Source organism: Diospyros lotus, chromosome 4 (assembly GCF_014633365.1).
Source record: "Diospyros lotus cultivar Yz01 chromosome 4, ASM1463336v1, whole genome shotgun sequence".
NCBI classification, from domain to species: domain Eukaryota; kingdom Viridiplantae; phylum Streptophyta; class Magnoliopsida; order Ericales; family Ebenaceae; genus Diospyros; species Diospyros lotus.
The window spans coordinates 37,432,174-37,457,021 of NC_068341.1; the positions used below are offsets into that span (position 1 = coordinate 37,432,174).

At 38.2% G+C, this 24,848-nt stretch overlaps 1 protein-coding gene across 2 annotated transcripts; it reads left to right on the forward strand.

Moving 5' to 3' along the window:
* Positions 1 to 142: 142 nt before the first annotated feature.
* Positions 143 to 24,848, forward strand: LOC127800168 (uncharacterized). 2 transcript variants are annotated; one of them, XM_052334624.1, is made up of 6 exons: positions 157 to 433; positions 1,538 to 1,573; positions 21,431 to 21,632; positions 24,059 to 24,137; positions 24,243 to 24,360; positions 24,546 to 24,848. In XM_052334624.1, exons 1-6 carry the CDS (start codon positions 258 to 260, stop codon positions 24,580 to 24,582), a joined length of 648 nt encoding a protein of 215 aa, XP_052190584.1. In that variant the 5' UTR covers positions 157 to 257; the 3' UTR covers positions 24,583 to 24,848. The 2 variants fall into 2 exon arrangements, with proteins under 2 accessions (XP_052190585.1, XP_052190584.1); XM_052334625.1 differs by lacking the exon at positions 1,538 to 1,573 and having other exon boundaries at positions 143 to 433.

A 24,848-nucleotide genomic window follows, 5' to 3' on the forward strand; every position in this document is an offset into this window, starting at 1 on the left:
AACGAATTATTGAGATCACAATTCATCTCCACGTGTCTTTTCTAGAGAAAATTGCAGATAATAATAATAGGATAACACTAACCAATTAACCCCGTCATTTGTTTTTTGTTTGGATCGAAGCAACTTCCAAAGCATTCTATCCATATATATAATATATATACACACTATATATATACACACGCACAGCACGAGAAATATTATGAAAAACCCTTGTGTAATAAAACTCCTGAATTCTCTCCGATTAATTGCTTCTGAGTATGAACACCAAAGGGGTTTTGTTTGATTTATACTATGTTGTTTTCTTGGTCTTATTGATTACGGTTCCAGCAAATCTTGTACAGGGACGCCTTCTCTCCATCCCCAGACCTCCTCCGGAAAACGCTGCCCACTTTGCTCGGTGGTTGGCCTCTCAGTGTTCTTGGGGAGTTCTCAGGTATATATATATATATATATATATATCTCCCTGGCTCACTACTTGGATTTTTTTATTTTACTAGATATACTGTTATGTTATTGATTAGATTTTGGCATTTTAGGTCCAGTTCCTTTGTTTTTGATGCTGATAAGAGAGGATAATGATTTGGGTGTTTCCTTGATTAATGAATCGTTGGGTTATACACCTGTGATTTTGAATTCAAACGTTTGTCATAAAGGCTTAATTGGGTTTACTTGAGGTTAGGTGTTGAATTTCTTTAGGTTCATGACTTTAGATTGGGTGATTTTACCCAGAAGTGCGAAAAGAGGGAAACAAAAATTTTCTCCTTTTCCTTTCTTCGCAAAAATTTTAGTTTGTGGTTTAGATTGCATGTTTCATGCTTTATACTGCATCGGATGATCTCGCCAAGGAGCAGTGAAAAAAGGTTCCAATGAATAACTGTTGATTTGTTAGGCTTCTTTCAGCAGAACCTTTTTTTTGGGCATGGATATGCCATTCCTTTCTAGCTTTTATGAGCCAGTCTGATATATTTGCAGTAGCACTTTGCTTGTACAAAATGCAAATGGCGCCAGTGCACCATTCAAAAGTCTGTATGGAATAATTCTAAGTTATCAACTAGAGGACTGAAAGGGTACCTCTAATAAGGAGGTGCAAGCGTGCATGGTCCTGTATGAGGCTTCTAAAATGATTTTTCTTTTCTAGTGAAGAGTCCACTTCTTAGAATAGCTAGCTGATAAAGTGTCCATTAGAATAACTAGAATGTTCCTATCCCTCCATAGGCTCATCTTTCAGACATTTCAGAAGGAAATAACTACTGATTAAGTGTCCGTTAGAATAGCTAGAATGTTCCTGGTGCTAAGATAAACTGCAATTAACTTAGAAATTTCTTAGTTTGTTTTTCAATCTCTTTCTTGTCTCCTGTTGCATAATTGTTCCATCATATAGTTACATACATATGTAGGCTGTGTTACTTGGCACCTGCTTTTTGTGCACTTTTAACAACCTTTTGGGTAATCTTTAATGTGTTATGAGATCAAGGTTGGCAAAAACTTAAAACATTTTTGAAGTCTAATCTGATGCAAACAATTTTCTTATTTGCAGCACCATCTCAAGTGATTTGGGAGGAGCACCTTTTGGGTATGCTTTTCCTGATTCTTTGACACACTTTTCCCCCAAGTTTGAGTGATAATGTTTGATGCACTTTGAATGGTTGTTTTGTAATTTTAAATTTGTGTCATGCTATTGCGTTCCTGATCTATTGTGCAACAAGTTGTAATGGGCAATCAAGCCTTGCACTCCTTTAACTATAAATTTCTGTATTGATATTATTTTATGAGTTACAAAAGATCTAGCAGGACCCTTTTTTGGTTTTTGGGGGTGGGTGGAGGGGGTTATCTTTAATTATTAACATTATGATAAAAAAGGCCTTTGACCACATTGTAATGAAGTAACAACTGCTATTATTTGAACTATGGGAGCATTACACATCCAGGTTTAAGAAAAAGCCTAAAGGAAGTCTAGAACCTGAACTTCAGATGCATGCATCAAAGAACAAAATGCCAATCAATATTTCATGAACCAACCTAAGAGGCCATGACTGGCATAGATCCTAGAAAGGCTGCGGCACTAGGGACCTGCAAACCTGATATAATTTACATCAACTGATGATGTGAATAGAATAAATAACCTAAAAAATGTGTGAATTCCAAAAGTACATGTACATGTCTGTCGAGGCCCTAGGTTTCGAATTTAGGAGTTCTAGTTGACAGTCGAGAAAGAAGAAAGAAAGAGAGGAAAGAGAGAATTTAGGGAGAAAACAAAGAGAAGAACAGAGGGAAACAGAGAATGGATGGGGGTAAAATGAGAGAACTTCAATTAATTCATTCAAAATCTCAGTACAAGGCAGAATCTGTTAACGATATAACCAAATAACTGAATAACTACTGTAAATAATTGCTATGGATAGCCATATATATGGCTATGCCACTTTGTACTGCGATTATGAATGAATCTACTTCAGTTACTTGGTATATACAACAGTTATTTACAGCAGTTTTGGTATTTACAACAGTTATTTGACTACATTGTAGCCACTACTGCAACTGTAAAAATAAAAACTCAACTGCATTCAACTGCTGCTTTCTGCTTATCTCCTGATTCTTCTCCTAATTCTCTGATCATGACAATGTCAAAACCTCTCTGATAGGGATATTTTTCTATTTTGATTTTTAAAAATAAGATTTAGATTAGGTTTTATCTTGTTCCATTTTAATTTATCATAGTTGTGTCACAACCCTAGTGTTAGTTAGGGTTGTGATAGGAATTGGGAGAAGAAATCAGAATTGAAGGAAGGGGGAAAACAGTAGAAAGAGGGAGAGATATTGAGAGAAAGGGGGGAGAAACAAGAGGGAGATTGAAGAGAGATGTAGAGAGAAATCAGATTTTTATTTCATCAATTCAATCATAAATTCTCTCCTCTTACAATTGGCCTTTTTATAGGCATAGCTAGATGCTTAACTAATTTCTAACAGCATCCTAACAGCACCCTTGTGCTTCTAACAACTTGTAAAATATCCCTAACTAACTATTATACCCTATTACAATAATGCCCCTTTATTGCTCCTAGGGTCATAACAATTCCCCCACCTTAAAAGGTTTCTTGTCCCCAAAAAACTTATTACGCTGAGCTATTCTTATTCATCCAATCCCAGCTTTCCCTATTAGTTTAATGCTTCTTCCCTTCTTTATCCTTCTAGGTTTTTTCCTTTTTCTCTTTCTCTTTTCTTTCTCCTCAGCAACAACAATATTATGTCTTACTGCCACACCAATAGAAACATGAATAAGCAAAACAACAAGGGTGTCGGTCCCTTCAACCAAGAATCCCTTCCCTCTCTTCCTTTCATCTTGTTTCGCTTAATCCTTCTGCGTCCTCCATTGCTCCAGATCAGAAACATATTGCTGGAAGGTTTTAGTGTAATCAATTTCATGCAAGCATCCTCCCTTAACCTCTAACCAATCCTGAACTGCTTTCTATTGGTTATCCACTTCGATTAAGGCACAAGTTTCCTCCCAATTGACTGATTTCTCAGTTGGAGTTACCTAATCCATAGTAGGAAATTCAACAACTCCTTCCATTCCTATCCTTTTAAGAGAAATAGATTTAAGATCTCCACAATCTAAGGCTGTTGTGGTCGTTTCCATTCCAAGATCTTTGGCTCCCGTATTGCTAGTGAACATCTCAGCTTCATCCTCAATAGTTACCTCCTCCAACGGTATCATATTGAGGGTTTTAGCATCTGGATTCTCAGTACCAGTGGGGGTGCTTGAGATGCTGCCAACCATTGGACTGCCATCCCCCAATTCTTTAATTCCTTCTTCCATGTACTCCTCAGCCCTCTCCATAGCTAAGATCAAGGGAGCAATATGTTTAGACCCTTCCATATCTTTAGTAGGGTCCTCCTCAAGTGGAAATACTTTTACTTGTTGGTAGCTAGAGTACACTAAGGATTTACTTTCAGCAAGGCTATCCTTCTTCGGCTGCTCCACTTTAAGGAATTCCTCCTTGTTAAAACTTTCTCGATAATCATCGAATTATTTTGTGGGGAAGTTGTAATGATACTTCTTAGTCAGTATCATTGCAAATTCCTGCAGCTTCTCGCGGAACATTCGACCGAATTCCTCACACTTTTCATGTATCCCACTGGTTGTTTCCTTGCGCCTTAGATTGAACTGATTATCCATTTTCTTTTCCCATGTCCCATGATTCCGGCCAAACTCCTCATGGTTTTTGTTATATTCAACTGAGATTATAGCATTTTGCTTCATGTATGCACTGCCTTCCTTAGCTTCACGAGTAGGACACCCCACTGAAAATGCAACCTTCTTTGGCTGCCATTGAGGCTCCATTCCAACTGAAAATGAAGAATTCTTCTACTGCGATTGAGACTCCAATGGTCTCATATATGCACTGTTACCCATGGCCGAATTTTTACTAACAACATACTTCGATGGCCAAGGAATAGGAGTTCTGTACATGCTTCTGTTTTGTCTGTTATAGCAGTTCCTATACTCGCCTCAATTGCAACTAAATAGTTGAGGCACCCGCTCTTCTTTGCCTTTCCACTTTGACCCAAGTTAGCTAAAAATTTATAGCTAAAATCTACCTCTTTCCTTTGCTCACAGCCTCCAGCATCAACAATCAAGGAGCTGGATAAGCTGGAAGAATCCACTTCTCACACGGAATCCGCTGCGCCACTCTAATCTACAACTGAATTGCCCATTGGAGCCGACTAACGCAATGGATAAACAACCTCTTGACTTGCTCGCGATTGCTCGGAACTCCTACACCAGTCGCGACTTCTGGGCTCGCTTGCTGCCAAAGCCTCCTATTCTTGCCTCAAACGCCTTCTGACTTGGAAATTAGCAGTCTAGGGTGTTGGAACTCACAAGCAACGAAGTCGGAGGAATCCATCTCTTTGAATAGAATTCGCCTACAGCTTCGAGCTGAAACTACTTTGCAGCGATGGAATGGAGAATCAACAGCCTGAGAATTATTGCAATCGTCGCCACCAATCATGACTTACAACGGCCACTACCCACACCCAATCACCGTCCAATGGCTATAGGACCCTGGCTCGGCTTTGGAATTCAAACGACTTTGTCTAGATCGCCACTGTAGCAACCACCGGCAACCGATCCGTCGAGAATCAACTTCTTGTGATTCCCTCGGTCCTTCAAAGTCGCCTTCAGCAACCTAACTCACCTCCGACATTGATACTAGGAGTGACGAATTGCAAGTGTTGTTCCTCTTCAAGTCGAACCTGTTGCAACAATTTCCTCCTCAGGCCACATAATCAAATTCCGAGATTCAACCAAAAATTGCGCGGTTGCTTCTGTCCCGAACGCCGAAATTCACCAATGAATCTCAGTTTCGATCAATCCTTGTTTCCTTCCAACTGAGATCTGAAATGCGGAAAGAAAATCACCACTCGAACTCGTCTGCTACTGCTAGTTTCCGTAAATGCCTCAGCCTCGTCTAGAATCAATTGAAATTACATCCGATGAGTGACTACTCTGTTGTAGTCGAGCTAATCAAAGGCTTAGGACGGGCTTTGTTGCGGTCTCCTGAGGATTCGATCGACTCTATTGGAGCTCCTAGTGAGTTCGATCAGTACTATTGCAGCTCCTCAAGAGTTCGCTTGTATCGTCGGATGCTGATTGCTGCTATGATCGCTGGAATTACTTAACAGAGAGAATTGCCGAGGAACAGTGGCTCTGATACCATTTGTCACAACCCTAGGGTTAGTTAGGGTTGTGATAGGAATTGGGGGAAGAAATCAGAATTGAAGGAAGAGGGAAAACAGTAGAAAGAGGGAGAGATATTGAGAGAAAAGGGGGAGAAACAAGAGGGAGATTGGAGAGAGATGTAGAGAGAAATCAGATCTTCATTTCATCAATTCAATCATAAATTCTCTCCTCTTACAATTGGCCTTTTTATAGGCATAGCTAGATGCTTAACTAATTTCTAACAGTATCCTAACAGCATCCATGTGCTTCTAACAACTTGTAAAATATCGCTAACTAATTATTATACCCTATTACAATAATGCTCCTTTATTGCTCCTAGGGTCATGATAATTGTTTAGATAATAGAATTTTATTTGATTTAGGATTAGATAGATTTATATTTGATTTTAAAGATTATAATCTTATTTTGATTAGTTGTTATCTTTGGATAGGTTATCTTTTAATTGCCTATAAATAGGCAACATAATGTAATCATTTATTCAACTTTGGATGTTGAATAATATGATTTCTCCTTCTTGAGTTTCTCTATCTCTTGCTTTCTTTTGCTTCTTAATCTCTTCTGTTTCTTCCCTAGTTTCTGCAACACACTCTCTCTCTGCTTTTCCTTGCTTCTTCTTCTTGGTTTCTGCTCTTCTTCGGCTTCTTCTTCTTCATCTCTTATCTTCCTACGGTCCCGCATCAAATTTGGTATTAGAGCAAAACATTTTCTTCAACTTCCATTAGTTCTACATCACCGAATCGTCATTGTCATCGGCACACAGCAATGGCTGGACAGCAACATTCTTTCATCAACAGCTTCTTAGAGTTCATTAAAGCCACCTTCACCATAGCAATGGCAAGAACCACAATCCTCATCAATAAGCCATCAAGCCATGGAAGTGTCAAGTTTATCTTGCTTTGAGCAAGTTGGCAATGACAACAATACTTGACTACTAATGACACAAGTCCAGATCCATAAAACTCAAGGGTGAGTTTTTCTCTCACCCAGGGAGAATGATAGGGATATTTTTCTATTCTGTTTTCATAATAAGATTTAGATTAGGTTTTGTCTTGTTTTGTTTTGATTTATCATAGTTGTTTATATAGTAGAATTTTATTTGATTTAGGGATTAGATAGAGTTATATTTGATTTTAAAGATTATAATCTTATTTTGATTAGTTGTTATCTTTGGATAGGTTATATTTTAATTGCCTATAAATAGGAAACATAAAGTAACCTTTTATTCAACTTTGGACAATATGATTTCACCTTCTTGAGTCTCTCTCTCTGTGCTCTCTTCTTCCTTTATTTACTTCTTACTTTCTGGAATTCTCTCTCTCTCTCTCTCTCAGCTTTTACTTCTTCTGGCTGCTTCTTCTTCTTCGTAATCTCTTATCTTCCTATGGTACTGCATCAATGTCCACATAAGATAAACCATAATTGAGGGCATCATATGTAATATCATCTCAACCCAAAATTTCCCCTACATGCCAATATAAAGAAAATACAAAACCAGTGGTGAACCAATCTTAACTGTACATGCTGGAGCAAAATCTGAAAAGTAGAACAACTAGGAATGAGTCATAGACACAGTGGATAGATAGACTATGCTAGGATGAATAGGAGAACAAATAAATGCAGAAAAAGGGTTTTAATGGAGCAAAGTCTCATGCATGAGTTAGAAGATGAAGTATAAATAAAAATGTTTTGTTGCATCTTATCCCATTTTCATAAAAATAAAGTTTCTTCTAATCTTATCCCCATCTTACCTGCCCCCAGCAGTTCAGGAAACATGTAACTTCGATTGTGGAGGAGGCAGCTCTCTCCCTGATTTTCAAAGTGGTAGTTCTCCTTTTGTCAATGGTGATAGTAGCATTGATAGGGATAGTTTATCTTATGCTTTCCCTGTTGAAGCTATTTCCCTCTCGTACCTTTCAAAAAATGATTTTGATGCAAGAAAGTACACACACAGGTAGCATAAGAAAACAAGTCAGAGAGTGTCCTAGCAGAACAATGACCAATCGTCAACCCAGGCCATGCAGCCAGCATCTTTTAGATGGCTCATAGTACACATAAGTTGTGCATGTTGGCCAAGACATGGGGCTGGCTTTTCACCCAATTTACTATTCATGCACCCATGATTGATATGACATTCAGTCACCTAACACTTTTCTAACCATACTACTCTCATTGCAAACAGAAACCATATAAAAAAGGGTGAGATGAATCTACGTCAACAAACAGGCCATCAGGAAAACTTGTGATGCCATTTTTCTTTGATTGATGCAAGAACGGCATATACTTGTAACATATAGACAGGAAAATGCATGCAGTGAAATCCATGTCATGTAAAAAAAGATGCCATCATAACGGTCCTAGTACTCATATTGCATTGGCCAGACAACTTTCAGCTGGGTTCCATTGGAGGTATATTGAGTGCACCTAAGAACAACATACCAAGCCTGTATCCCACTTTGTGGAGTCAGCTATATGAATTCTAGCTTTCCATCTTTTTTATCCATGGCCTTATCTTCTATAGGCTCATGTACTTAATATCAACCAAATTATTTTTTGGTCTTCCTCTCTCTTTTGATAACTACTTGTTCCGTTTCATGAACTATCCTCACATGTGCCTTTATTAATATTCTTCTCATTGTGTTAAACCATCTTAATCATGTTTCCTACATCTTATCTTCAATAGGAGCTATTTTGACCTTATTATAACCTCATTTCTAGTTTTATCTGTTCTTGTATGGCCACATTCATCTTAGCATCCTCATATAGGTTGCATTCATATTTAGCACATATTGATACTTTACTGCCCAACACTTTGTCATACAACAAAACTAGTCTTACAACTTGTTTATAAAATTTTCTTTTTAGCTTTAATGGAACCTTACCATCACAGAAAATGCAAAATGCCCTTTTCAATTTTAACCATTCTGCCTTATTTCTATGCATGACATCTTCATTAATCTCCCAATCTTTTTGGATGATTGATCCGAGATATCTAAATTGGTCTTTTCTTGGTATGATTTTTGATCTTCCAATTTACCGTAATATCATCTGCATTTTCATTTTAACTAAACTTACATTCCATGCATTTAGATTATAAAGTGTTCCTCTATATCTCGAGCTTAATATTCACGTATTCTTTTGTCTCATCCATTACCAATATATCGAGAACACCTAGGAAAAATAAAAAATGCCAATGCAAAACCTATGCTATGCATAACAAAAATTTACCCTATTCCTAGTCCCAGTCAACCCAAACTATATTAAACTAGACTTACCTTATCAAATGGCCTAAACCCGCTGCCCCAAATGGGTCCAAATAGACTAGACTGTAGGGACCAGGTTGGGTCATCAGGAACCACTGAACTTGGGCCAACAAACAGGCCATCAGGCCTAGGGCAAGAGCTATGCCAAATGGGCTAAGCCCCAGATTGGGTTAGTCTAAATAAGGCTAGGCAACAGAATGACTGGAGCCACTTAGCCTGAGCTTGTTATTATAGACAAAGGTGCAAATCGTAGGTTGAGGGTATCGTGTAGGGTAGACAGAGGCATCATTGGAGACATGAAAAAAAAAGGGTTTTAGCCTAGGGTTTTGTCACTAAGAAAAATTAAACTGAGGATAAAAACAGGTAGGAGTGAGCATTATTTCGGCTAAAACTGAATTTCTGAACTGAATTGATTAATTTTGGTTAATTTGTTTTGTCTTTTTACTAAATTAGGTTCGGCTCTTCTTCAAAATATATATAAAAAAAGAAATAAAATCTTTTCATTTCGAAAAAAACACTAGTGTATTGATTGTTAACCTAATAAATCAAATTATCTGATTATTTTTTAAAAAAATATCTCCAGATTTTATGCTATTTATGAAATTAGCACTAAAATAAACCTAACTTGATGTCTATGACAGTAATTGCAATTATTAAAATGTCTAAATTACTACTAAACTTTCTTAATTTTAGTTATTTTGAATAAAATTCAATTTTTTTGATTAATGCAGTCATCTGATGACTTTTGTTCATTTCAATCATTTTGGTTAAATTGTTTATTTAAATTTCAATTCAGTTCAGTTACAAATTACTCTTTTAATCGGCAGAATTAACTGAAGGCTCACTCCTAAAACAGGCTTTAGAAACTCGACTCAAGTCAAGTTGGTATAGACTGATGGTAGAAAGGTTAAAGAAAGGGGGGAAGCTCAGTGCTCCGCTAACCAGGAGTAAAAGAAAGAAATGAGAGAGATCAGAGAAAAATCGGAAAGACGATACTGAATAGGGGAGTATTAGAGGAGAGGGGGCAGGGGAGTATGCATATACATATGTATATAAAGTTACCAATGTAAGTTCTCAGCCAATAACCTCATTGTTTGTGGTTGTTTGACCCTCCTCTGCCATAGCTCCATGATAAACACAGTGGAGAGGGTGATAATATGCCAGAGAGATGAGAAGAAAAAGAGAGGTGAAAGGGAGTATAGGGTTTTAGGGGGGAGAGGGAGAGAGAGAGAGAGAGAGAGGGAGAGAGAGATTGGCCCTTTGTTTGAGCATACGCCCCTTAACAGCCGGTCCTGAGTTGGCCTGTTGGCTTGGGTGGGCCAAAATTTAGCTAGGGGCTAGCCCATTTTACAGGCCATCATCATCTCTCTCTCCCTCTCTTATATATATTATACGCATTTATATTGATTAAGTTTTGATTTTTATTTTCAGGAATTGTTTTTCTTTTTTTTTTTTTTTGTTTGGGGGGGGGGGGGGGGTGTTAGCACAGTAATTTTTGTGCATACTGGAAAAGAAATGAGCCATGATGCCTGGGGTATTCAAATATGCACACACTTATGTTAAGCTCATAGGGTGTAGGGTGCAGGAGATATTGTGAGGGCTATTATAGCAGATTATTTTCACTGCAATTGGTGATTAGCAGTCAGTTACATTCTGTAACTGCTTCTTGGTTAGCTGCATATAAAGCTACACCAATTTGAATTAAAGAATAACAAGAATTTGAATACAATTCTCATTTTCTCTCTCTATTCATTTCTCTGTTTTCTCTCTATTCCTACCTCAGTTTCTCTCTCTTTTCATTCAAGACCTGGGTCTTGACAATTCTGGTATCAGAGCAGTCAATTCTTGGACTGCTGGTCAAGACAGCTTGGATCTGCTGGATCGAGAACTATGGAAGACAGAACTTGCATGAAGCTGTTGGAGGCTTAGGTTAACCAAGTTAATTCCTTGGTGAATAACTTGTAGACTTGAATGGAAGCATTGGAGGTTGGATCGAGTAGGAATCGAGAAGGCATTGAGTCATTGGAGAATAAATTGGATGCTTTGATGAAGGTTTGGCTAAAAGACTATGGATTTCTACAGATGTTCTCTAAAATACCACAGATAAGTTTGCCGATGGACTTTCCACTGAAGAAAAATGTGGATCCTATTTTGGAAGATAATGGTCCCTGTGACAGAGATTGAGAATACACATGAGAGAGAAAATATGGCAGATAGGATGTTTGATAGAAGGAGGGAGAATAATCCTGCTAATAATCCTTATAATCATAGTAATGTTCCTATGCCAAAGCTAGAGATTCCTATGTTTGATGGCAATAACCCTAGGTGGTGGGTGAGGAGATGTCAAAAATTCTTTCAATTATATAACATATCAGATTCTCAGAAGGTTAATCTGGCTTTGGCTTATTTGAATGGTGCTGCTGATGCCTGGTATCAAGGATGGGCAGGCTTAGGGTGGAGTGTGTATGGAAAGGTTTTGTGGAGGAATTCTGTCAAAGATTTGGGGATAAAAACATGACTGACATTATTGAGGAATTTAATGAACTGAAACAGGTTGGATCAGTGCTGGAATACCAAACGAAATTTGAGGAACTTAAGTCCTTGATTATTATTACTAATCCTTCCTTGTCTGAAGCCTATTTTGTTTCTAGTTTCATTAGCGGCCTTAGTGAAGAGCTTAGGCCGACTGTAAAGATGCTGCAACCTGCAACAATTAAGCAGGTGGCAGAAGAGGCCAAGTTACAAGAATAGTTGGTAGAGGCTTTGTTCAACAAACATAGAGTTCCTTTTGGCAGAAAAGGCCAAGTTACAAGAATAGTTGGTAGAGGCTTTGTTCAAGAAACATAGAGTTCCTTATAAAGGAAACGGGCCTGGCAGTATACAAACCTCAATTGTTACTAGAAATGTTAATTCTGGAACTAATAAGATGAATTCTTTTCAGAAATTTCCTCAAGGTCAGTTATCCTTGAATTCCTATCAGCCTAATGTGGTAAAAGCTTCTAGTTCAGAACAGAGGAGACAATCAGGTCTTTGTTATAAGTGTGGAGAAAAATATACTCCAGGTGTAGCATCCCAAAAATTTGGAGACAAGTAAAAATAATTAATTTGGGTGTTTGAGGATATTTTAGAATATTTGAAAATTTTTGAGAAAATATTTATTTATAATATTTTGAAGAAATAGGAAATTAAGATGATTAATTAAATTAATTGGATGTATTTATGAAAATAATAAAATAACATATAGTAGCAATAATAACAATAATAATAGAAATAATAATAATAATAATAATAAAGTAAATCAAATTAAATTAATTACTTAATGAATATATATATATATTTATATGTATGTATGCATGGCGTGGCCTTGTCTTGGCCATATCTTTTTATGGCTTTAATGCCATTGAATTGTGTGCAAATGGAATAAGCTTGGGCAGCAAGCTGGGAGGAGTAGTGCGCTGGGAAGAAGAAAAGAAGAAGAGAGGAAGAAGAAGAAGAAGAAAGGAAAGAAGAAAGGGAGGAGAAGAAGGAAAGAAGGGAGAAGAAGGAGCGCGCAGGGAGCAGCAGGCGCGGAAGGGAGGAGAAGAAAGGAAGAAGAAGAAGAAAAGGAAGGAAAGAAAGAAAGGAAAAGAAAAGAGAGGAAAGAAAAGAAAATAAGGAAAAATAAAAGGATTTTGGAATTTTTCGGCATAGAAAGTGATCAGGTACGTGGGTAAAAATTAGTAGAAGTGTGATATGTGTAAATTATAAATTTTGCGCGATTAGAAATAATTAATTTAAGTTCCGGTTGTGTTATTTGCTAGGAAATGATTTAATTCGCATCGGGAGCACAAGAAAGGCTGAAAGCAGCTATTTTCAGGCAATCTCCTAACCCTCTCCTCGCGTTATTTATTTCCCATGAAAGTCTTCGAGGTTTCTTGTACTCTAAACCCTCCCTCACCTTGACTCGGTTCCATGCTTTAATAATAATACTCCGCGTGGCAACCACCCTATGATTTATATGTTATTTAATGAGGTTATTGTTGATGAAATAAGTTGAGCAAAGATATCTTGGGGTCTTTCTTTTTGACCGTTACAGAGTTTTGTATCGCTCCATTTTCCTTGGGAATGATGCCGAACCCATTGGGGTTAGGTTCTTAGAAAAGTTGATTATGGTTTAATGGGGTTATGTTAATAATTTGTTGTGAATGTGGAGATGGTTTTCTATGTATGAGAAGAGATGAGAATATGAATGACATAATGGTGTCTATGTTGTTATGGATAAAGTGAGCGAAATGATGAGTTTAAGTGACTGAGTTTAATGTTGTCTATGTGTGTCTTTAGGATATGGGGTACAAAGTCACTGACTATCAATCGTTGGTCGTGGCAGTGGATGGCTGGATGTATGGGCGCCAGTCATCGACTGTTACGATAAGCGTTTGACGGGCCAGAAGAGCTGGTACTACCAGATTCCCGCCTTGGCTTGTGCATATCATGATGTGTGTGCTGCATAGGGTTTGAGTTGCATTCACGTGGGGACATGCTTTGTGTGTGATGGGATGTATGAGCATTTGCATGACCCGATTGGTCTAAGAGCCAATTTGGGTACCCTAGGTAAGCATATGCATTTAGAGCATGTTGCATGTGTGTATTCCTATGTGAGGCGTAGCAGGGCCTGATGCTTGGTTTATGGGGGCCTTGTCATCACGTTTGTGCTACAACGGCCATTGCATTTCTTATTTGTTGCATTGCATAATTTTATTATTATAGTTATTCTGGACGGGAGTACCGTGCCAGGTGTCGGGAGTACCGACTCATGTGAAGATGTAACGAGTATCAGGAAAAGACCGGGGGTTAGAGTCCCACGGCAACGAAAGGACAAGACAATAGGGACAGGGAAATGGACGTGAAAGGGGAATGAAATGGTAGCCTATGTTAGGCTACAACAGGTATGTATGTGGGACTTGGGTGCCAATGTGTGTTTTATATGGGCCCCAATGACCGTTTATGTGAAGTTTATTATATGTTTATGCATCTAGAAGTAAAGCAGGTATTGGGCATGGCATGACATGACGTTGCATTGGGCATGAATTGCATGGGGTGTCTGGGGATGAGTCATATCCTAAACCTATAGCTTTTCTTTCATGAGCTTGCTGAGTCTCGCGACTCATGTTGTTTTCCATCATTCCAGGTAAGAGAAACGCCTGTGATAGCAGGTACGTTCAGCAGGGTTTGGGTCTCGGCCGTCAAGTTATGGTAGCAAGTGCAGAGCTCTCCCAAATCTAGATCCTGGGTGTCATCGTGTCTTTGATAAGGTTAATGTTTATGTTTTCGGAGTTTGTCGTATGTTATGTAAGCCCAGGTGGGCCCAAGTGATAAATGGTTTGTAAAGATCATGATGAAATGTTATAATAAAGAAAAATTATGATTTCTAAAAGGGTTATGTGTGTGTTGTAGGTGCGTCATTGTTCGATATCATTTTAATAATGACCCTCTCATGGATCCTCTTTGTGCACGAGGAGGCTCCGGGAGGCGGGCCGTTACACCAGGGCATCAGCATAAGTGACAACTGCTGCAATTAGAGGGCAGAGATGAAGAAGAGGAGGAAAAACCAGAGGAAATCGAAGCTGCTGATAAAAACCTAGTTGAAGATGAAGATGGGGAGATTCATTGCATGCCTTAGGAGGATGTTCTACTAATAAAATCATAAAGGTGGAAGGGTAAGCAGGGAGCAGAAAATTAATGGTGTTGATTGACAGTGGCATTACACAGTTTTCTTGATGAAAACACTGCCAAAGACTTGCATTGCAAATTGAAGAGCACATTTCCTTTATTAGTTACTGTGGCAAAAGGAAGTAAGGTGTATAGGAAATCCAAATGTGTTGATTTTCATTGGGAAATGCAAGGAAGTTTATTACTGATTTGCAGTTATTGAAGTTGGGAGGTTGTGATATAATTTTGGGAGTGGATTGGATGAGAACAGTCAACCCAATAATACTTGACTTTAATAAACTGGAAGTTAGCTTTGAGAAGGATGGGAAGAGATTGACTCTTATAGGCAGCCTTGATATGGGACCTTGCAAATTGATTTCTGGGATAAAATTACAGAAATTCTTCAAGACTAAATTGACTCAAGTGGCTCAAATGTTTACAATACATGCTGTGGAGGTAGGAGAGTCAGAAGAGGCTGAATCTCTGGAGCATTGGAAACCACGGACTGCTTACAGCAATGCGATCCAAACCTTACCAGAGGTAAAACTCTCAGACCCTTTGCATTTATGTTTGATTGAATTTGAGGACTTATTTGTAGAGCCCAAAACCTTACCCCCGCAGCAACCATTTGACCATGCCATACCCCTTAAACCAAATGTTGAACCCATCAATATTCATTCTTACAGATACCCTCCAGTTCAGAAAACTGAAATTGAAAAATTAGTCGAAGAAATGTTTGCTAATTCCATAATCCAGCCTAGCCATAGCCCATTTGCATCCCTAGACCTCTTTGTCAAAAGAAAGACGGTACTTGGAGGTTTTGTATCGACTATCATCAATTAAATGCCATTACCATCTGAAATTACTATATTTATTGCAAAATATATTCTCCAATGATACAACCCATAGCAAAGAGAACAATATATAGGCCAAGGAAAGAACAAAATAAGAAAGCTACTAAATCTCTAATCTAGGAAATAATTTGAAAAAGGAATCAGCTATGAAAAGGAAACAATGCAAAAGGAAATATCGAAAATCCTTCCAATTTGATTTTGATATTGCCAATCTTCCACCTCCATTAAGTACAAATTTCCAATACCTATCTTAGAGGGCCTACTTGATGAATTAAGGGGAGTTACAATTTTTACCAAACTTGATCTAAGGGCAGGATATCATCAAATAAGAATGAAACTAGAAGACATTCCTAAAATTGCATTCCAAACCCACCAAGGCCTCTATGAGTTTAAAGTCATGCCCTTTGACCTAACCAATGCTCCTGCCACTTTTCAAGCCCTTATAAACTATGGTTTTAGTCCATATTTGAGAGATTTCATACTTGCATTCTTTGATGATATCCTTGTGTATGGTAAAACTTTTGCCCAACACCTTGATCGCCTTAGGGCCACATTTGAAGTCCTTTGATTCAATCAATTGTATGTTAAGCAATCTAAATGTACCTTTGCAAAAGACCATGTGGAGTATTTGGGTACATCATTTCGGGTGAAGGTGTTAGTACTTAGTACAGACCTGAAGAAGATTACAACTATGGTTGAATGGCTTAAACCAACTTCGATCAAGTCATTACGTTGGTTTTTGGGACTAACTAGATATTATAGACGATTTATTCAGCATTATGGGCTTATAAGCAAACCCTTGACTAAGCTGCTCAAGAAAGATGGGTTTCAATGGAATTCCAAAGCAAAGGTAGCCTTTCTTGAGTTAAAAAGGGTTATGACGTAGGCCCCCTGTCTTGGCTTTGCTGGATTTCACAAAGCTCTTTATTCTTGAAACTGATGCTAGTGACAAAGGAGTGAGGGTAGTTCTGATGCAGGAAGGTAAACCATTAGCTTTTATTAGTCATGCCTTCACACCAAAACATTTGGGACTTAGTGTCTATGATAAAGAATTAATAGTAGTTTTGGTAGTTGTGGAGAAATGGCGGCATTATTTGGAGGGCGGTCAGTTCATAATTTGAACTGATCATGATAGTCTTAAATTTCTCCATCAACGACGACTTCATACACAACTACAGCAAAAAGGAATACCAAAGGTGTTAGGCCTTGACTATATCATTCAATACCGAGAAAATTTGGCAGCTGGTGTGTTGTCCAGAAGGTTTGAGGATGGTACTTGTGTTGTCATTACTTTAGTAGTTTCGGATTGGATTAGTTACGAGACTACTGCTTGGGTACAAGAACTCTTAACTCAGTTGTCCATTAATCCAAACATCAAGCCAGGTTATATTTTGAGTAATGAATGACTCCGGTTTCGAGGTCGAGTTGTGGTGGGAGATAATGACTTGCCTAAGAATCGAATATTACAATCTTTACATGGTTCACTTTAAGGCGTCATTTGGGTACAAGATCAACATATCATAAAGTTAAGCAACTATTCTATTGGCCCAAATTTAAGAAGACTGTGATTGATTATGTGTTAGCTTGTGACAATTGTTAGCGTTGCAAACATGAACATGTGGTTGCACCTAGCTTGTTGCACCTGCTGGTTATTCCGAAGCAAGCTTGGACTTGTCTGTCATGACCCCAAGAATCCCCAAGTATAGATTAGTAATATGAATTACATGTATTTCTCTTTTAGTTGCACTCTTATGCTATAACTGTTAGTACCTTCATTTGTAAAGCCTATAAATAAGCTAAGATAGTTAGAGAATGACATGCTTGAATGATAATTGAATTCAGTCATTTACCTCTCATCAATTCTCTCTCAATTTTCCTCTGAACTCTCTCTCGATCTCCCTAATTTCTCTCTAATCTTCCCCTCCTTATTGTTCTGTTTGTAATCAACCCCCAATTCTTCTTGTATTTCCCTTCCTTTCAGTCTAATTCCCCCTCGATTTCTTCCAATTTCCTATCAAAACCCTAGGTACATGACAAATTAGTATCAGAGCCAACGTTCCTTGGATGTGGTTCTTATAATTTGGTGGTTGATTCCAACGAATCCTGGTAGAATTGAACGAACAATGACTCATGGATTCCGACAAATTCAATAGAGTCGGTGAATTCAAGAATCCTGGTGATTCAACGATCTCGGCAACTAGCAAAGTTAGGCTATCTTCGACTAATTTGCGGTTGCGAATTTTGGCTGTTCCTGTTCTAAATTGACAAAGAAGTAAGTTGGGCAAGTTCCGACCATGATTTTGCGAACTCTCTTAGCCATGACAGAACCATCAAACTTCGGCTGCTGGGAAGGCAATTTCAGAGCATTTCCTAATCCAAGAAGGCGACTTCTGAAGTAGGTCTAGCGAATCCGATCCAACGAAACGAGTAAAGAGATCCAGTTGACTTTTGAAGGCCGATCAAATCACTGAACTATACTGAACTCTTGTTTTGTGGTTTTCAACTTCTCCTCCTCCTGATTCAGGTGTTTAAGATAGATCAAGTCACAAGAAGTAGAGCACAACAATACTCGCCTCTGAATTGGAGGCAAAGCAGAGTAGTTCATCAGAAATTCTTGTTCGATTTTTGAAGGAGAGGACTAGACTCACTTTAAGAGGTGAGGGAAAAGAAATTGAACAGTGCAGTTAATTGTTTGCGCGAGGAAATCGATAATTAGATGTGCGAACGGAGCAATCTGATACGCGAGCAAATGCAAGAGTTATTTATAATGCTTTCTAGGATGTATCAGGCAATTTCGATTGAAGGACCATCCCTTTGTGTGGATATTGGAGCTGGAATCCTTCCTCGGATTTTGAACTTACTGAAAACTAAGGACCAATCGGATTTGGAACAAAACATTGATTCATTAGATATCCTAGTTATGAAGCAGGTTGGATCTATTACTGGTGATGCCTGTGACACCAATCTTAGGTTGGATCAAGTCTTTGATGCTTCACATGCAGTCAAAGAAGTTCTGATTAGGCAATCTAGATCGGAATTGTCTTCTATTGGCTCTAAGGAAATTGCTCGCAAAGATGATGAGGTCCTAAGACTAGAGGAAGATAGTCTGCTTGTTCAACGTTTTTCTACTGCAGCTGAGGATCTTGTTAGACAATTCTCTTGGCTCAAAACAACTAACATCAAAGACGATGAGATGAGGGGAACATATGTAAACAAAGATTGTGTTCCATCACTAGCTTTTCTTGTGGTAACTAGTTGGATGTGTGAACTTCAGACTGATCATCACAAGCCGGTTTCAGCTGCTAACTATGACAATCAGAGAGTTGTTGATCATGTTCTTAAATGAGAGTCCAATCTTGATTGGATGGCTATTGCTGAAGGTGGTTATATTTGGCTTGAACCCAGTAAAGTTACTTCTATTGAAGTTTTGGATCAACTTATGTCTGGAATTGCTCTTGCCAACCTAAGAGCAAAGAGGAAGCGACCTAGAAAGAGAAAGAAAGAAAGAAGAATAAAATAGATAAAGAAAGCTGGGATTGGATGAGAGCAGTGGTCAATCGCTATAAGTTCTTGGGGACAAGAACTCTTTCAAGGAGGGAGAAATTGTCATGACCTCAAGAATCCCCAAGGATAGATTAGTAATATGAATTACATGTATTTCTCTTTTAGTTGTACTCTTATGTTGTAGCTGTACTCTTATGTTGTAGCTATTAGTACCTTCATTTGTAAAGCCTATAAATAGGCTAAGGTAGTTAGAGAATAACATGTTTGAATGATAATTGAATTCAGTCATTTCCCTCTCATAAGTTCTCTCTCAATTTTCCTTTGATTTCTCTCTAATCTCACCCTCCTTGTTGTTCTATCTGTAATCATCCCCCAATTCTTGTTGTATTGCCTTTCCTTTCAGTCTTATTCCCCCTCGATTTCTTTCAATTTCCTATCAAAACCCTTGATAAACCCTAGGTACATGACGCTGCCTTTCTATGGATTGCATAGGACTGCCAAAATCAGAAGGAAAGGATGTGATTCTAATGGTAGTAGAAAAACTCACAAAATATGCTCACTTTTTAAGTCTTTCACATCCTTTCACCACCCAAGAAGTAGCAAGGCTCTTTATGGATTCGGTGGTGAAATTGCATGAAGTTTCACAATCTATTGTGTTCTTGAGAGAGAAAAGTTTCACTAGTGTATTTTGGCAGGAGCTGTTTAAAAGTTTGGGTATTGGGCTACATATGTTTTCGGCTTATCATCCTAAAATGGATGGGCAAATAGAGAGGGTTAACCAATGTGTAGAAACATATTTGAGGTGTGTCTACTTTCTTAAACCAAAGAGTCGGTGTAGATGGTTAGCCTTAGCTCAATGGTGGTATAATTCTAGTTATCACAGCTAACTTGAGGCACTGTTTGGTTTCAAGCCACCTCTTCTACCTGCCACTATGGATTCTTCCTCCTCAGTAGCAGCAGTGGATCAATATTTACAGACCCTGCCAAGAATTGTTGCAACTCATTAACCGTGAGCTGATCACTGCTCAAAACAGGATGAAGCAGTATGCAGACAAGAAAATAAGTGAAAGGGAGTTTTCTGTGAGTGATCTGGTTTATCTCAAGATCAAAAACTTCCATCAGAAATCTTTTTCACTCTCCTTTTTCTAAGATCAAAAACTTCCTATTGCTTGCAGCTTCCACCTGACTCTAACATGCATGCAGTTTTCCATGTGTCTTTATTGAATAAAACCATTGGATCCACTGCCCTTTCCAGTCCTACTTTACCTCCTCTAACCACTGATGGGGATTTCAAGGTGGAACCCTTAGTAATCTTGGATAAAAGAGTGATTTACAGGAACAACATTCCCTCTTACACAAGTACTTGCAGTGTTATTAAAGGTCTAAGGCGCAAAAGGTGTTGAAGCCTAAGGCGCTCTTCTTCCACGTCATCTCCCTCTCCATCTTTATCAAGTTCTATTGGAGCATTTGAAGTAGTAGCCTTTTTACTCATTGTTAAAAGTTTCATTTTCCCATTAGGATTCTATTAGATATAGTTAATTTTTTTAAAAAAAAAAAGTTACAGCAATAAATATAAACCCTAGACACTAAAAAATTAAATAAAGTAATAAACAACAAATATAAACCCTAAAAACAGTTAAAAAAAAGTTAGGCGTGCCTAAGCCCAAGGCTACGCCTGAGGGCCTAGGTGTGTCTGGCTGGTCTGTGCTTGCTTGGGAGCATTCCAAGTGCCAAAGGTGCGCCTTGCGCCTAGGCATGCCGTTAATAACATTGAGTACTTGTCCAATGGTCCCATTTGCCCTTGGACAATAACACCTAGGAATACCTGCCTGATTTGCTAGATCAGTTTCCCCATGCTGCACAGCTTTTTTGTTTTTCTTGAGGACAAGAAAATTTTGAAGGGAAGGGAAAATGTTAAGTTCGTAGGATGTAGGGTGCCGGAGATATTGTGAGGACTATTGTAGCAAATTATTTTCACTGCAATTGGTGGTTAGCAGTCAGTTACATCCTATAACTGCTTCTTGGTTAGCTGTGTATAAAGAAGTTACACCAATTTGTATTAGAGAATAACAAGAATTTGAACATGATTCTCATATTTCTCTCTATTCATTTCTCTGTTTTCTCTCTATTCCTATCTCAGTTTCTCTCTCTTTTTATTCTTCCTTCCCATTCTACATTAGAAACCCTAGATTCAAGACCTAGGTCTTGACAACATAGAGAAGCCTTTGGGCATCCATTGCATTATTTTGAGTAAAATGAATAGACTGTGCACTACCTCGCAATTGAACAGAGTTTTAGCTTTGCCTCTTGTTTTCAAGACCATTATCAGAATTTATTTACTTTAATATACACCTAACCTAAAAATTTTAATTCCATGCAGGAATGTGGTTTCATTTAGTGATGGACTACCTGACAAAGGTCTTGGGATCCCATACTTTTATTTGACTACTCTTGACCCAACAGCACGTAATGCATTTGAAGACCCCAGATCTTCCTTTACAATTAGTGAGTACCCACTTGGAACATGTGGCAAGAGAGACCCTGAGAGCCCTGCTTGTGCAAAGATGACACTCACAGGAAAGGTGTGTTGTAACTTGCATGATCTACTGTTACTTATCCGTCTGTAGCATTTATAGCTTCTTAGCTTTTCCATCTTTCTAACCTGCACTTTGGTACAAATTTATGCATCCCAGGTACTTGTGTTTCTTTTGTATTTGTTTGCCCTTTTATGTGAGAAGTGGTAGACAAGGAAATAGGATTAAATGACTCATGAATTGATTGAGGAACCACGCTTGAGAAGTAGTCTAGGCGCTCCTCAGCACTGTCAATCCTCCTCCCTGAAGATAGATCTTAAAATATACAATAGGTAGGATAGAATGTGACTGTTCAATTAAGATCTTTAGTCAATTTACTAATAGAAAGGAGATTGAATTGAAGACGTGGAAAATGAAGAGCAGAAAACAATGTTAATTCAGGTAGAAAGATAGTGCCTCTACCAGCCACACCAGTTATACTACCATCAGCAACTGCAACCTTAATATTCTTAGCATAGTCTTCATAAGTGGGAAAAATTTTGATGAGCCTGCCATATGATCTGATGCCCCAGTGTCTACAATCCAGCAGTTGCTAGAATGTGTTTGAGATAATAAAGTGGATTGAGTGTTACCTCTATGAGAAACAGTGGCTGTGCTAGTTTGAGGGGTAGGTTCAGTTTCCTTAGATACTTTGGACTGGTTCTATAGCTGTTGTAAAATTTCCATCTGTTCCACTGTAAACAGAGCATCCGGTTTTTCAGAAAAGATGGTTGAGTTAGTTGTGTATGCTGACTTATGCTGTTCTCATTGACTTCTGGGCTTCCAATTTGCAGGTTTGCCATTAAGTTTACAGCATGTGTCCCTCATATGATGGCATTTATTGCAATGATCACCCCGTAGTTTATCTTTTGAGTTTTTGATCCTTTGAATGAGATGTACTAAGATGGACTTCCAAGGCAGAATTTTGGGATCCCAAATCAGAGGGCTTGTTTGAGGGGCTGCTGAGTATAACTCATTTGCAGCTTTCCTCACGTCTAATTTCAACAAAGGCTTCTTTGATGGGGGGCAAAAGGTTTGGTACCAAGGAGATGACCACAAACTTCATCTAGATCTTTGTTGAGGCCATGGAGGAAACCCAATACCCTTTCCATCTCCAGCATTTTATTGTATTTAGCACCATCCTCAAGACAATGCCAACTAATATCATAGAAAATGTCCATCTCCTGCCAAAGTATAGTTAGAACATTATAGTATTCAGTGACTAACATGTTACCTTGTCTAGTAGTTTGAAGGGAAGAATGGATTTCAAAACACTTGGCTGTGTTTTTTCAAGATCCAAGTACATTTCTTGAACAACATCCCAGTTCTCCTTTGCAGTTTTTTAGAAGAGGTAGGTCTGCCCTATCTTAGGCTCTATAGAATTGATGAGCCATGCCATGACTATAGAATTTTCAGCATCCCAAGTTAAATAGTTAGTAGCAATTGAAGGTGGCATAGGAATAGCACCCGTAACATATCCAACTTTGCCCTTTCCTTTCATAACAAGCAACACAGATTGGAACCATTCACGAAGATTGGTTCCGTTGAGTTTATGTTAGGTGATTTGAAGAGAATGAAAATCAAGGGTTGATGATAGGTTTGATATGGGATTAGCTGAAGTAGTAGAAAGAACAAGAGCGATGGAAGAGTCCACCGAAGAAGAATTAGTTTATGCCTTAAAGAACTGATGATGTGGTTTGGGAAAAAGACTGATGAGATGAAGGCCAGACCAACATCGAAACTGGCTCTGATACCATGAGCAAATAATTTTGGAAGAAATTTCTTGATTTCTTACATCAAGCAATTGGCTGTACAGTATATATTTACATCAGATCTTTCTATCTTAGTCTATACAAGAATAGGAAACTACCAAAAAACTAAAACAGAAAGTTGACCAATAATCCCTTCAGTTACTCCTCAAATTCAGGGATTTAATTCTTTCAATCATTCCCTCTTAACTCATGGATTGATTTCCGGATTCCAACACCTTGACATCAAGATTGAGAGACCAAGAGGATACCCCTAGGTGTGTTAGGGTTATGGTGCCAAGGGGCCTGTTTAGTTGCCATTTCTAGGGCCACTCTTGAGCTTCAGCTTGGCTGGTTATTAATTTATAATGAGAATACACCTTTGGAGGCCACCTGACAAGATTATCACCACAGATTTATATATGATCAGCAAAATTTTGTTCCCAAATGTGTATATATATTAGATGGAACTGTTTCCAAATATTTGTTAAACGAAACTTGAGCACAGATGGATTTAATGTATTGTGGCTTAATCCATGTACAAAAGTAAAGTTTTGCAACCCACCCCCCCCCCCCCCCCCAAAAAAAAAAAAAAAAAAAATCAATGATGCCTGTGCTTGTGTTTTCTGATAAGTGGGCCTTAATATAATTGGCTAACTTTGACAAAGTTTCCTCTATGGTATCTAGTTGAAGCTAGTTGATGGGAACACTGATGAAGCTGAATTTGCTCAAACTGCCCTGTTCACGAAGCATCCTGAGATGAAAGGTAAATATAAGTAGTTTGTTTCTTAACATTAGATCTCTTTTCCACAGTTCTTTTGTTGGCTAACAATGCCAATGTTTCTTCTTCTCTTCTTTTGCTGGCTGACAGATTGGCCCAATGGCCACCAGTTTCAGTTCTTCAAACTAGAAATTGAAGATGTTTTTTTGGTTAACTGGTTTGGTGGTCACAGAGCTCTTACAGTGGAGCAGTACCTGCAGGCTGAAATGTGAGTATCACATCAGTAGCCTCCCTCCATATGGTTCTCATATAAGCATGTTAAAAGGAATTTAACGTTGTAACAGTTGAGTTCCCCATGAAAAACACTGAACATGATTATCCTCTTCAAAGTTCCTTTACCTTGTTACCTGATGGATTTCTTTTTCCCCATGTAATTTATATCTGCCATTACAGGAACAAACTCTCCTTCCTTGAGCGAATTCTTTTGTGAACCCCTTCTCTCTGATGCATTTGGATGTTAGATGCGAACCAGTTCATTGTATATGTTCAACCCATTGTACATTTGCTTGTATATCAATATCAACTTCTACCGTGTAACTTTTCCCATATGCTGTTTATTTCAAAAAGGTGTATAAAATAATGAAGGTAAATAAGGGCTTAAACAATGGCTCATTATTAGTCGTAAATGTATTAGACCATGGATGCACTATTTGCTTTTCGGTGTGAATGTTCGTGAATTTGCTTTTCCCTGTTTAA

Coding starts and splice junctions, on each gene's coding strand:
- LOC127800168 (XM_052334624.1), top strand. CDS start 258: ATGAACACCAAAGGGGTTTTGTTTGATTTATACTATGTTGTTTTCTTG. Junction 21,633..24,058: donor AGATGACACTCACAGGAAAG/GTGTGTTGTAAC, acceptor TATGGTATCTAG/TTGAAGCTAGTTGATGGGAA. Junction 24,361..24,545: donor CAGTACCTGCAGGCTGAAAT/GTGAGTATCACA, acceptor CTGCCATTACAG/GAACAAACTCTCCTTCCTTG.